Raw genomic sequence first — 13760 nt, 5'->3', positions numbered from 1 at the left:
ACTGATTGGAGGACATATGTCTCTGACTGAATATTGAACACTGATTGGAGGACGTATGTCTCTGACTGAATACTGAACACTGATTGGTGAACATATGTCTCTGACTGAATATTGAACACTGATTGGAGGACGTATGTCTCTGACTGAATACTGAACACTGATTGGTGGACATATGTCTCTGACTGAATACTGAACACTGATCTGTAATAACATGGAATGAGACGAGATCTACAATGACATATTTCTACAGATCACATGACATCCCCACTACTGACACAATGATTCTACTCTGACATTTATGTCACAGGCACTACTTGGCCAAACTTCAGAGGGAACTCCGAGACCCACCCAGCGCCTCACAGCACTTATCTTTATAGCAAGGATAACAAAAGCAAGATCTTGGAAATCCCCCGGGATACCCTTTGATCTTTTGAAGGCCAAATCTTTCTGGATAATGCTTCATGAACGCCTCTCTGCCATTCTGCAGGATAAAATGCCCAGATTTGAAAAAACTTGGGATCCTTGGTTCGCTTACCTGACAAGGGCCCACCTCATCTGGATCTTAGTGAACCTTTTAGAGATGCGGGAGCTGCTCGCTGCTTTTCCTTTCTTTTTCTATTTCTATTACTTTTTCTATCCTTTTCCTTTATTCCTTAACCTTCTCTATTGTCTTTTTCTGCATGGTCTCTTGGCCACTTGGGAGGGCCCATGGGGCTATAGGATGGTCACCATGGACCATGTTCCTACCTGAGAAGCTAATTATTTGGATTAAGAGGGTTTAATGACAATGCTAATTTTAGGTTGGGGTGACCCCTCCCTTCGGGGAGAGAGACCCGTGGTAAGTTGACAGGATACTTAATATTCAGGGAATGCAGCCATGGCCTTAGCTTTTCATATGCCAGACTCTATGGATGTGACGATGCATGGAAGCCATGCAACTGTACTGCGCCATTTTTCTTGCATTGTACCGTTTTATTTCTGATTTGTTGAAACTTCCATAAACAGATTGGAAATGAAAAAAAGGGGATCATGTTCAATACTGTCATTTTGTTATTTTTCTATATAAAGGGGATCACTTTCTGGAGAAGTTCTGCCTCCTCCAGTTATATAATCTGGGAAATCTCAGGAGGTTTGTTGGGAATTCTCTGTATCTGGTCTTTATGGAGGAGGACCCGCTGCTGGTCTACTGGTGGAGGAGGACCCGCTGCTGGCCTACTGGTGGAGGAGGACCCGCTGCTGGTCTACTGGTGGAGGAGGACCCGCTGCTGGTCTACTGGTGGAGGAGGACCCGCTGCTGGTCTACTGGTGGAGGAGGACCCGCTGCTGGTCTACTGGTGGAGGAGGACCCGCTGCTGGTCTACTGGTGGAGGAGGACCCGCTGTTGGTCTACTGGTGGAGGAGGACCACCTGCTGGTCTACTGGTGGAGGAGGACCCGCTGCTGGCCTACTGGTGGAGGAGGACCCGCTGCTGGTCTACTGGTGGAGGAGGACCCGCTGCTGGTCTACTGGTGGAGGAGGACCCGCTGCTGGCCTACTGGTGGAGGAGGACCCGCTGCTGGTCTACTGGTGGTGTATGTTCTCTCTTCCATCCCAGCAGGCTGTACACGTGTCTCTGCCACTGGGAGGATGCGTAGTAATAGATCAGAGGATCCAGACAACAACTGACACTGCTCATACTGACACTGATGACGTAGACGATGTACAGGAAGTTGCCGGCTTGGTGATAGACCTTCAGGAAATGCATGAACCAAATGACATTGGCTGGGCCAAAGCAGAGGACAAACACACACATCACAACCACAGACAGGAGGACGGCTCGGGATCTCTTCTGGGCGCCCTTCATTTTTGGAGCGCTGAGACTGCGGACGATTCCAATGTAACAGAAGGTTGTGATAATTAAAGGCAAGAAATATAAAAGTGAGATAAAAAAGGGGAAAATGTAGTAAACATGAAACCTTTCAACCAATTCGGCATCCTGAACATCAGAACAGGTTGTGATCTTTAGGTCGGGAAATGTTTGGGTTTGTTGCGCTATGAGAATCGGCGCAGTGCTGGCCATCGATATCGCCCAGATGCAGCAACACACCAGCCAGGCTCGTCTCACTGTGCGCCAGGGAAGGGACTGGATTGGGTAGACCAGAGCCAGGAACCGGTCCACACTGATACTCATCATCAGCAGGATAGATCCACGCATGTTACTTAAATACATGGACGTGACAAATCGGCACATCCCTTCCCCCACCACCCAGTTATTTCCTGAGAATCGGTATACGATGTGGAAGGGAAGAATACTAACAAAGAGAACATCAGCAGTGGCTAGGTTCAGCAGGTACACCGCTGCCGGCTTCTTCACCTTCACCTTCACCAAGAACACGACGATCGCCATTATATTGAGAGGAAGAGCCACGAGGAGAACCACGGTATAGATGGAGGGCACAAACCTCGTCACCAACCAGCTGTTCATATACTCCCTAAATTCATGTAAAAATGTTTTTTGCAGTATGTGGACCTCAATTTGTTGGGTTGTATTCACCGTGGTTTCATTACCTGAAAACATCAAAATATGAGCTGAAGTCATCGTACGAGAAACATTTTGCAGCATTTTTTACATTACATCAAACAGGAGGACAGCTGTGATCTCTTGTGTGTCCCCTTAATGTTGGGTGCCCTGAGATCTGCTGATGACTCCAATGTAAGAGGAAGGTCACAGCAGATCTCGGGTTATATGCCTCGGCTCTAGAAGGTTGGACACTAGGCAAATCAAAAGGCACAGCAGCTCGTCTTGATATGGTCCTGTCCACCTTAGATGGGGGCTCCTTGATACAGAGTGTAAAATATTTGCCACGTGCTATTTCTGATCATTGACCTGTGGAGGTTGGGCTACAACTGGGTGCACTTCCTGGGATTAAACATTGGCGTAGGAATGCGTAATGATTACAGGAGGATTATGTGAAACTCAATTGGGTGTCGGCTATAAGTCACTATTGGGCAGAAAATAGCAGAGATACCGATCTTCCCACACACAGTGGGAGGCGTTTAAGGTTACTCTTCGAGGAGCGTTTCTGAAAACTGTTAGAGACCTTTCCAGAGCTTTGGGGGTGGACATTGCTAAGGCAGGGTCACAGGTAGCCTCGATGGAGTGCTATGTGCGCAATTCATCTCCAACCAATTACATAATGCGGCAGGAATGTTCACGTGCATATCGTCTGCTCTTGGCAAGACAATCTAGTAACAATCAATGACATCAATGTAGACACATTTTTGGTGGCCTTATGGCTTTGTAAGCAACACCCTCCTATACCCTGATATCTATTTTGCATCTCTGGACATCTCAGGGATGCACTGTAGAGGACTCCCAGGGAGTGTTACATATGTTTGAGCAGTTTTGTCAAGTTCTCTATCAATCACAAGGAGGGGTTTCAGATTCTGATATCTCCTCGTATCTCTCCTCTATTCCATTACCTAGATTGCTCAGGGAACGTAGTGAAGCATCGGATCAAGCCATTACGACTGACGAGTCTAAAGCTGCAATGGCTTCTTTCGCCCTTCATAAATCTCTATGGTTGGATGGCTACCGAATTGAGTGGTATCAAACATATAAGGAATTGTGGCTCTACTTACTCCGAGTATATAATTTAGCTGGACGGGAGGGAAAATGACCATCTTCTATGAGAGAGGCTTCTTTCGCTCTTTGTAAGTCGGGGTTGGATGGCTACCCAATTGAGTGGTATCAAACATAGGAATTGTGGCCCTACTTACTCCGAGTATATAATTTAGCTGGACGGGAGGGAAAATGACCATCTTCTATGAGAGAGGCTTCTTTCGTTCGTTATAAGTCGGGGTTGGATGGCTACCCAATTGAATGGTATCAAACATAGGAATTGTGGCCCTACTTACTCCGAGTATATAATTTAGCTGGACGGGAGGGAAAATGACCATCTTCTATGAGAGAGGCTTCTTTCGTTCGTTATAAGTCGGGGTTGGATGGCTACCCAATTGAATGGTATCAAACATAGGAATTGTGGCCCTACTTACTCCGAGTATATAATTTAGCTGGACGGGAGGGAAAATGACCATCTTCTATGAGAGAGGCTTCTTTCGCTCTTTGTAAGTCGGGGTTGGATGGCTACCCAATTGAGTGGTATCAAACATATACGGAATTGTGGCCCTACTTACTCCGAGTATATAATTTAGCTGGACGGGAGGGAAAATGACCATCTTCTATGAGAGAGGCTTCTTTCGCTCTTTGTAAGTCGGGGTTGGATGGCTACCCAATTGAGTGGTATCAAACATAGGAATTGTGGCCCTACTTACTCCGAGTATATAATTTAGCTGGACGGGAGGGAAAATGACCATCTTCTATGAGAGAGGCTTCTTTCGCTCTTTGTAAGTCGGGGTTGGATGGCTACCCAATTGAGTGGTATCAAACATATACGGAATTGTGGCCCTACTTACTCCGAGTATATAATTTAGCTGGACGGGAGGGAAAATGACCATCTTCTATGAGAGAGGCTTCTTTCGCTCTTTGTAAGTCGGGGTTGGATGGCTACCCAATTGAGTGGTATCAAACATAGGAATTGTGGCCCTACTTACTCCGAGTATATAATTTAGCTGGACGGGAGGGAAAATGACCATCTTCTATGAGAGAGGCTTCTTTCGCTCTTTGTAAGTCGGGGTTGGATGGCTACCCAATTGAGTGGTATCAAACATAGGAATTGTGGCCCTACTTACTCCGAGTATATAATTTAGCTGGACGGGAGGGAAAATGACCATCTTCTATGAGAGAGGCTTCTTTCGCTCTTTGTAAGTCGGGGTTGGATGGCTACCCAATTGAATGGTATCAAACATATAAGGAATTGTGGCCCTACTTACTCCGAGTATATAATTTAGCTGGACGGGAGGGAAAATGACCATCTTCTATGAGAGAGGCTTCTTTCGTTCGTTATAAGTCGGGGTTGGATGGCTACCCAATTGAATGGTATCAAACATAGGAATTGTGGCCCTACTTACTCCGAGTATATAATTTAGCTAGACAAGAGGGAAAATGACCATCATCTATGAAAGAGGCTTCTTTCGCTCTTTATAAGTCTCTGTGGTTGGATGGCTACCCAATTGAATGGTATCAAACATATAAGGAATTGTGGCCCTACTTACTCCGAGTATATAATTTAGCTGGACGGGAGGGAAAATGACCATCTTCTATGAGAGAGGCTTCTTTCGCTCTTTGTAAGTCGGGGTTGGATGGCTACCCAATTGAATGGTATCAAACATATAAGGAATTGTGGCCCTACTTACTCCGAGTATATAATTTAGCTGGACGGGAGGGAAAATGACCATCTTCTATGAGAGAGGCTTCTTTCGTTCGTTATAAGTCGGGGTTGGATGGCTACCCAATTGAATGGTATCAAACATAGGAATTGTGGCCCTACTTACTCCGAGTATATAATTTAGCTAGACAAGAGGGAAAATGACCATCATCTATGAAAGAGGCTTCTTTCGCTCTTTATAAGTCTCTGTGGTTGGATGGCTACCCAATTGAATGGTATCAAACATATAAGGAATTGTGGCCCTACTTACTCCGAGTATATAATTTAGCTGGACGAGAGGGAAAATGACCATCTTCTATGAGAGAGGCTTCTTTCGCTCTTTGTAAGTCGGGATTGGATGGCTACCCAATTGAATGGTATCAAACATATAAGGAATTCCAGGTGCCCTACTAACTATGAGTATATCATTTAGCTAGATGGGAGGGAAAATTACCATCTTCTACGAGGCATTGATAGTATCGTTACCTAAGCTGGGGAAGGATCCCTAGGTGTGCGGATCATATCGCCCCATCTCATTGAACAATGTGGACATCAAGATTTTGGCGAAAGTGTTGGCGAGGAGGCTGCAGTCTGTGATTACCAAGTTATGTTGGAGCAAATCAAATGGGTTTTGTGACGGGAGTGACTTTTGGGGGTGGGGGGACCTCTGTATCATCTTCCCAAATTCTTATGTTTAAGTGACCCTGTGCCTGTTAAAGGGTACAGGGTGTGTAAATGTGAATGTCCCAGCTTGTGTATAGTGTGTGTTCCTTTGTTCTCGGCCACATGGCTGTCCATTGTTTGTTTGCCATGTGCTTCATCCCATTGTTCTGTGTCTTGGTTGGATGGGGAGGGGTGATGAGGTGTTTCCTGCAGCCTCCCACTGATGGGGCGGGCTGATGATGTGTTTCCTGTCCCAGGTTGTCTTTCCCCGCCCTCTGTATAAAACATGTTGATTGTGTACAATAAAGGTAGTTTGCTTCCTGTATTAAGAAGAGCTGGGTGCTGTCTATTTCCTGAGGGATTTCAAGGGTGTGGTCCGTGGATGGTGTTCGGACAGGGGAAGCTGCGGTATAACGGAATATACCCAAGTGCGGTCGGGTACCGGTTCCGTTACAGGTTTTATGCCGAGTAGATGTGCGTACATTAACATCAGGCAATTGTTCATAAACGTACAAGGTACTCATGATAATTCTGCCCGTAGAGTAATTGCATCCTTAGATACAAAAAAAGGCTTTTGATTCTGTGGAATGGACATATCTTTTTCCACTCCTGGACAGGTATGGTTTTGGATCTAGATTTATCACTTGGGTGAAATTTCTCTATAGTGAACCTGTGGCTTGAGTAAGGGTCATTGGGCTTATCTTGGACCCGTTTCAGATTTATAGGGGAACCAGACAGGGTTGCCCTTTATCTCTTATTCGCACTGACCATTGAGCCATTGGCTGTGAAAGTAAGAGAGGATGTTAATGTAAAGGGCCTATGTATAGGGGAACTTGAAGAGCGTGTGTTACGTACGCTGATGATATGCTCTTATATTTAAATGATCCAGACTCTTTACCATCTGCAGACTTCTCAATTATTCAGGAATTTGGAGATTTTGGATAAATCGACTTTATTTCCGTTAGACGCACAACCCGACCTGCGGCCCCCTCCTCAATGTCCCATTGCTGTCTCAGGTACTTTTATAGGGGTTCAGGTTAAGGCAAGGCATGCGCTCTCAGCACATATGTATTTTCAAATGGTACGTATATATGTGGCCAATCGCCGTCAAGGCCCAGATGTCGAGAGGCCGCATATTTGCGTGCGCTCAGCGTCAAGGGGTTAAGATGGGTAGGAGAGACTCTGCAACCTGTCATGAATGCCTTGTAACTGAGGGAACATTCGTACATATGGTGTGTGAATGTGCTAAAGTCCGACCACAGTGGTTCCCCAAGTTACCCAGCTGGCACTTTCGATTTCCAAACATATGTAACCCACTCAGTGGCCTCCTGGGGGTAATTGAGGATGATATTATGGATAATGCCACAAGAACTTTTCTGAGGAGACTATTTTTCTATGTAAGTAATATTACATTAGACACGAACAGATGTCCTTGGCTTAGCAGACTGGAAAAAAAATGGTGAATTTTAATGTTCCTCTATGAAGCTAGAAGATGTCCAAAGACATTTTTATGAATATGGTCTATATGGACAGGATCCTCAGTGGAAGACAGCCCTTGAGCGATATAACTGGTATGTTGTGTAGGATATACAATATATTTGTGCATATGGCAATAAACTTCTTTTAAAAAAAATTCACAGCAGATCTCTGGGTATATGCTTCAGCTCTAGGAGGTTGGACACTAGGTAAACCAAGAGGTCCAGCAGATCTCTGGGAATATGCTTCAGCTCTAGGAGGCTGGACACTAGGCAAACCAAGAAGTCCAGCAGATCTCTGGGTATATGCTTCAGCTCTAGGAGGTTGGACACTAGGCAAACCAAGAAGTCCAGCAGATCTCTGGGAATATGCTTCAGCTCTAGGAGTCTGGACACTAGGCAAACCAAGAGGTCCATCAGATCTTTGGGAATATGCTTCAGCTCTAGGAGGCTGGACACTAGGCTAACCAAGAGGTCCAGCAGATCTCTGGGAATATTCTTTGGCTCTTGGAAGTTGGATACTAGGCAAACCAAGAAGTCCAGCAGATCTCTGGGTATATGCTTCAGCTCTAGGAGGTTGGATACTAGGCAAACCAAGAACTCCAGCAGATCTCTGGGAATATTCTTTGGGTCTTGGAAGTTGGATACTAGGCAAACCAAGAGGTCCAGCAGATCTCTGGGAATATTCTTTGGCTCTAGGAGGTTGGATACTAGGCAAACCAAGAGGTCCAGCAGATCTCTGGGAATATTCTTTGGGTCTTGGAAGTTGGATACTAGGCAAACCAAGAGGTCCAGCAGATCTCTGGGAATATTCTTTGGCTCTAGGAGGTTGGATACTAGGCAAACCAAGAGGTCCAGCAGATCATTGGGAATATTCTTTGGCTCTAGGAGGTTGGATACTAGGCAAACCAAGAGGTCCAACAGATCTTTGTGAATATTTTTTGGCTCTAGGGGGTTGGACACTAGGTAAACCAAGGAGTCCAGCAGATCTCTGGGAATATTTTTTGGCTCTAGGAGGTTGGATGCTAGGCAAACCAAGAAGTCCAGCAGATCTTTGGGTATATGCTTCAGCTCTAGGAGGTTGGATGCTAGGCAAACCAAGAGGTCCAGAAGATCTCTGGGAATATTTTTTGGCTCTAGGAGGTTGAACACTAGGTAAACCAAGAGGTCCAGCAGATTTCTGGGTATATGCTTCAGCTCTAGGAGGTTGGACACTAGGTAAACCAAGAGGGCCAGCAGATCTTTGGGTATATGCTTCAGCTCTAGGAGGTTGGATGCTAGGCAAATCAAAAGGTCCAGCAGATCTCTGGGAATATTTTTGGGCTCTAGGAGGTTGCACACTACGTAAACCAAGAGGTCCAGCAGATCTCTGGGTATATGCTTTGGCTCCAGGAGGCTGGACACTAGGCAAACCAAGAGGTCCAGCAACTTTCTTGGAATATGCTTTGACTCCAGAAGGTTGGACACCAGGCAAACCTTAAGGCACAGCTGATTCTAGTGGTTGTAGATTCTGTAAGCAAGCCCAGGAAGGTCAAATATTTAACAGCCTCCGGCACACCATATAAGGGAATGACGGGCGGGCGGCGGTCCTCTCGTTCTAGGAGGACGTCATATGACATCCTCCCACTCTGCGGCAATTGGTGGTGCGCTGTGTCCCTGGGACACAGTGGATCACTGATCAGCAGAAAGAGCTGATGACGTCGGCACGGTCATGTGATCAGCTGTGTCCAATCACAGCTGATCACATGTAAAAAAAAAATTGCTTATTTATACAATTTTATAACAGAAACTAAGAAAAAAGGGGGGAAGTGCCCAGTGGGCAGGAAGGGGGTAGGAGTGACCGGTAGGCAGGAAGGGGGTAGAAGTGTCCTGTGGGCAGGAAGGGGGTAGAAGTGCCCTGTAGGCAGGAAGGGGTAGAAGTGCCCTGTAGGCAGGAAGGGGGTAGAAGTGCCCTGTAGGCAGGAAGGGGGTAGAAGTGCCCTGTAGGCAGGAAGGGGGTAGAAGTGTCCTGTAGGCAGGAAGGGGGTAGAAGTGCCCTGTAGGCAGGAAGGGGGTAGAAGTGCCCGGTAGGCAGGAAGGGGGTAGAAGTGTCCGGTGGGCCGGAAGGGGGTAGAAGTGCCCGGTGGGCAGGAAGGGGGTAGAAGTGTCCTGTAGGCAGGAAGGGGGTGACAGTGCCCGGTAGGCAGGAAGGGGGTAGAAGTGCCCGGTAGGCAGGAAGGGGGTGGAAGTGCCCGGTAGGCAGGAAGGGGGTAGAAGTGCCCAATAGGCAGGAAGGGGGTAGAAGTGCCCTGTAGGCAGGAGGGGGGTAGAAGTGCCCTGTAGGCAGGAAGGGGGTGACAGTGCCCGGTAGGCAGGAAGGGGGTAGAAGTGCCCGGTAGGCAGGAAGGGGGTAGAAGTGCCCTGTAGGCAGGAAGGGGGTAGAAGTGCCCGGTAGGCAGGAAGGGGGTAGAAGTGCCCGGTAGGCAGGAAGGGGGTAGAAGTGCCCTGTAGGCAGGAAGGGGTAGAAGTGCCCTGTAGGCAGGAAGGGGGTAGAAGTGCCCTGTAGGCAGGAAGGGGGTAGAAGTGCCCGGTAGGCAGGAAGGGGGTAGAAGTGCCCAGTGGGCAGGAAGGGGGTAGAAGTGTCCGGTAGGCAGGAAGGGGGTAGAAGTGCCCTGTAGGCAGGAAGGGGGTAGAAGTGCCCTGTAGGCAGGAAGGGGGTAGAAGTGTCCTGTAGGCAGGAAGGGGGTAGAAGTGCCCGGTGGGCAGGAAGGGGGTAGAAGTGTCCGGTGGGCCGGAAGGGGGTAGAAGTGTCCGGTGGGCAGGAAGGGGGTAGAAGTGTCCTGTAGGCAGGAAGGGGGTGACAGTGCCCGGTAGGCAGGAAGGGGGTAGAAGTGCCCGGTAGGCAGGAAGGGGGTGGAAGTGCCCGGTAGGCAGGAAGGGGGTAGAAGTACCCAATAGGCAGGAAGGGGGTAGAAGTGCCCTGTAGGCAGGAGGGGGGTAGAAGTGCCCTGTAGGCAGGAAGGGGGTGACAGTGCCCGGTAGGCAGGAAGGGGGTAGAAGTGCCCGGTAGGCAGGAAGGGGGTAGAAGTGCCCGGTAGGCAGGAAGGGGGTAGAAGTGCCCTGTGGGCGGGAAGGGGGTAGAGGTGCCCGGTGGGCGGGAAGGGGGTAGAAGTGCCCTGTAGGCAGGAAGGGGGTAGAGGTGCCCGGTAGGCAGGAAGGGGGTAGAGGTGCCCTGTAGGCAGGAAGGGGGTAGAAGTGCCCTGTAGGCAGGAAGGGGGTGACAGTGCCCAGTAGGCAGGAAAGAGGTAGAAGTGTCCGGTAGGCAGGAAGGGGTTAAAGAAGATACTACAGGACTACAGGAGGAAAAGATTTTACCCTTTACACTGAGTAATAATTATTTTTTTTCCAATTTCATTGGGTACACAGTAGACATCTGAGATGCCCAAAAACATCCTTAAACAGTGGATTATACCAGGAGGCAACCCTTTAGGTGTCATGTCTTGGCTGGTTTCCACAGCCACCGGTGATAGAACATGGTGAATGTGTGATTTGAGGACCAGGTACCAGCTCTTCATACCTGTAGACAGATGTCTGGTGCCCACCAGGTACCTTCTGACCTGTAAGAATGAGCAGTGACATGGACCATGGAACACTGTCTGTTGGTTGAGTTCGATCGGGATATCATCTGGGAAGTCCATCGTGTAATAGACAATGTGGGAACCCTCAGAAATGACCACACCTAAGTCCACCTTACAGAAGGAAGCCATGGAGGACAGATGAATACTGGCCACTGTGTGACATTCAGGGAGTGAAAAGCAATCTGGGATGAGAGAAATGAACAAGAGGAGGCAACACATTGATCTCTCAGAGATGGAAAAGCAATACTAACTTCAGAAGAACCCCCTTGTCCTTGTGGAGGATGGGGTGATGAAAGCTAGCCATACATGGTTCAATTTCTCTTGTTCAGCCCACCTCCAGTCTACTTCCCATTCATGCTAAACAGTATGGATGAAGGAACCTCCATTGCTGGCTACTGTATTCTGGCAGCTGCAGCAACCATGGCTGCCTGAATACCAACCAGTGACCTCCTCTGATAGGATGCAGTCACTGTTCAGCAGATTTCCATTGAATTTCGACTTTTGTTGAGTCGATGAGCCGGGTGGTGCTGACAGGGCTGTGTAAGGCCGGCTTTAGAGCCCCCAACTATGACATCCTTCAGGTCAAAGATATGGCAATCCTAAAAACCACCTTCTGTCAGGGAAGTAACTGTAGCACCCTCCCAGGTAGGTTCTAGGGTAGGTAAATGTAGTTCTTTGCTCACTGTGATCAGTGTATCTGCATGCAATTACTTTGGTCTGTTCTGTATTTCACTGGCTTTAGGGTTGACTGCTTCCCCCTGTTTGGCTGGATGAATTCTACCAGATAGAGGGCAAGGAGATTCAAATCAGCAGCTGAACATTTATGCAGCCCTGGCCAATCCCTGGGGACGGTGTGCCAAGATGGCGGCTGGGAGGGGGTATAAATTCTCTGAAACTTGGAGCAGAGGAGTCTTCTTCTAGAAGGAGGAGATCACAGCCTTGGGGACTGCTGCCGGGCCTGCCACATGCTTGCTGTGGAACGAGGTCCCAGTTCGGCTAGTGGGGGGGCTATTCTTCTTCTTGCTGGAGCTGAGGGACTTTCAGCTGGGGGAGGTGTCTGGAAGATAGTGGAAGAAGGTGTTCAATTGTCCGAGGACATTACTGAGTACAGACTGGTGTGAGAAATCCCCTCTTGTGCTAGAGTCAGCAATACTCAAAGGGGGACATTGTTCATGGCGTCCTGGTATAGCTCAGTTTTGTGGAAGGACTCTGAGGGACTTTAGTGTCCTCTAATCGCTCCTTAAAGTTACTAGAACATCCCACAGTTACCCCACACCTATCCAAGGTCACGTTCTGCAACAAAGCATCAGGAAAGCCTACACCTATCCAAGTTCTGCAACAAAGCATCAGGAAAGCCTACACCTAGACTGGTCATTGAGCCAACGGAGTGCCTGTGTGCCTGGCTGCAGGGAAATCTTGGGGAAACTACTTAAGGGACCTTACATACCGCCGGCTCCTTTGGGGGTACCGCTACAAGGGTTTGATTAACCAATCAGTTCCTTTGCTTAGAAGTAAATAATGAAAAAACTGTATATAAAGGGAAGATTTGGTTGCAAAAAGAAAAATATGATGGAAGGAAAGACCCAGGAAGGAAGCAAACAGAAATACATAGAAGACAAAAAGGTGTATAAACACTATATTGCCAAAAGTATTGTCCCCGCCCTCCAAATCATGTGATTCAGGTGTTCCAATCCCCTCCCAATCATGTGATTTAGGTGTCCCAATCCCCTCCATAACATGTGATTCAGGTGTTCCAATCCCCTCCATATCATGTGATTCAGGTGTTCCAATCCCCTCCATATCATGTGATTCAGGTGTTCCAATCCCCTCCATATCATGTGATTCAGGTGTTCCAATCCCCTCCATATCATGTGATTCAGGTGTTCCAATCCCCTCCAAATCATGTGATTCAGGTGTTCCAATCCCCTCCAAATCATGTGATTCGGGTGTTCCAATCCCCTCCAAATCATGTGATTCAGGTGTTCCAATCCCCTCCCAATCATGTGATTCGGGTGTTCCAATCCCCTCCATATCATGTGATTCAGGTGTTCCATTCCCCTCCATATCATGTGATTCAGGTGTTCCAATCCCCTCCCAATCATGTGATTCAGGTGTTCCAATCCCCTCCATATCATGTGATTCAGGTGCTCCAATCCCCTCCATGGACACAGGTGTATACAATCCATCCCCTAGGCATGCAGACAGCTTCTACAAACATTGGTGAAAGAATGGGTCGCTCTCAGGAGCTCAGTGACTCCAAGCGTGGTCCCGTGATAGGTGGCCACCTGGGCAATAAGTCCATCCGTGACATTTCCTGGCTACTAAATATTCCACGCTCAACTGTTAGTGGGATTATAACAAAGTGGAAGCCACTGGGAACAACAGCCACTCAGCCACCAAGTGGTAGGCCACGTCACATGACAGGGCGGGGTCAGCACATGCTGAAGCGCACAGTGCGCAGAAGTCACCAACTGTCTGCAGAGTCAATAGCTAAAGACCTCCAAACTTGGTGTGGCCTTCAGATGAGCCCAACAACAGTGCGTAGAGAGCTTCATGGAATGGGTTTCCATGGCCGAGCAGCTGCATCCAAGCCTTCCATCACCAAGTGCAATGCAAAGCGTCGGATGCCGTGGTGTAAAGCACGCCGCCACTGGACTCTAGAGCAGTGGAGATGCGTTCTCTGGAGTGACCAATCACAC

At 48.1% G+C, this 13760-nt stretch overlaps 1 protein-coding gene across 2 annotated transcripts in view; it reads right to left on the bottom strand.

Annotated features, from left to right (window-relative positions):
* Positions 1-951: 951 nt before the first annotated feature.
* The window catches only part of LOC149434974 (proteinase-activated receptor 1-like), a 78372-nt gene continuing 65563 nt past the window's right edge, over positions 952-13760 (bottom strand). The window contains exons 1-2 of one of the 2 annotated variants that reach the window (XM_089663152.1): positions 1550-2557; positions 952-1175 (exon numbers count right to left, since the gene is read on the bottom strand). In XM_089663152.1, coding sequence (XP_089519278.1) covers positions 1104-1175; positions 1550-2557 — 1080 coding nt within the window. In that variant the 3' untranslated portion in view covers positions 952-1103. Of the gene's footprint in view, positions 2558-13760 lie in introns of those variants that run through there. The other variant, XM_089663151.1, reaches the window with a different exon arrangement.

Source organism: Staurois parvus, unplaced genomic scaffold (genome assembly GCF_062004578.1).
Source record: "Staurois parvus isolate SC_StPar_1 unplaced genomic scaffold, SC_StPar_1.0 ptg001635l, whole genome shotgun sequence".
Classification (NCBI taxonomy): Eukaryota; Metazoa; Chordata; class Amphibia; order Anura; family Ranidae; genus Staurois; species Staurois parvus.
This window is presented reverse-complemented; position numbering and strand designations above follow the sequence as displayed.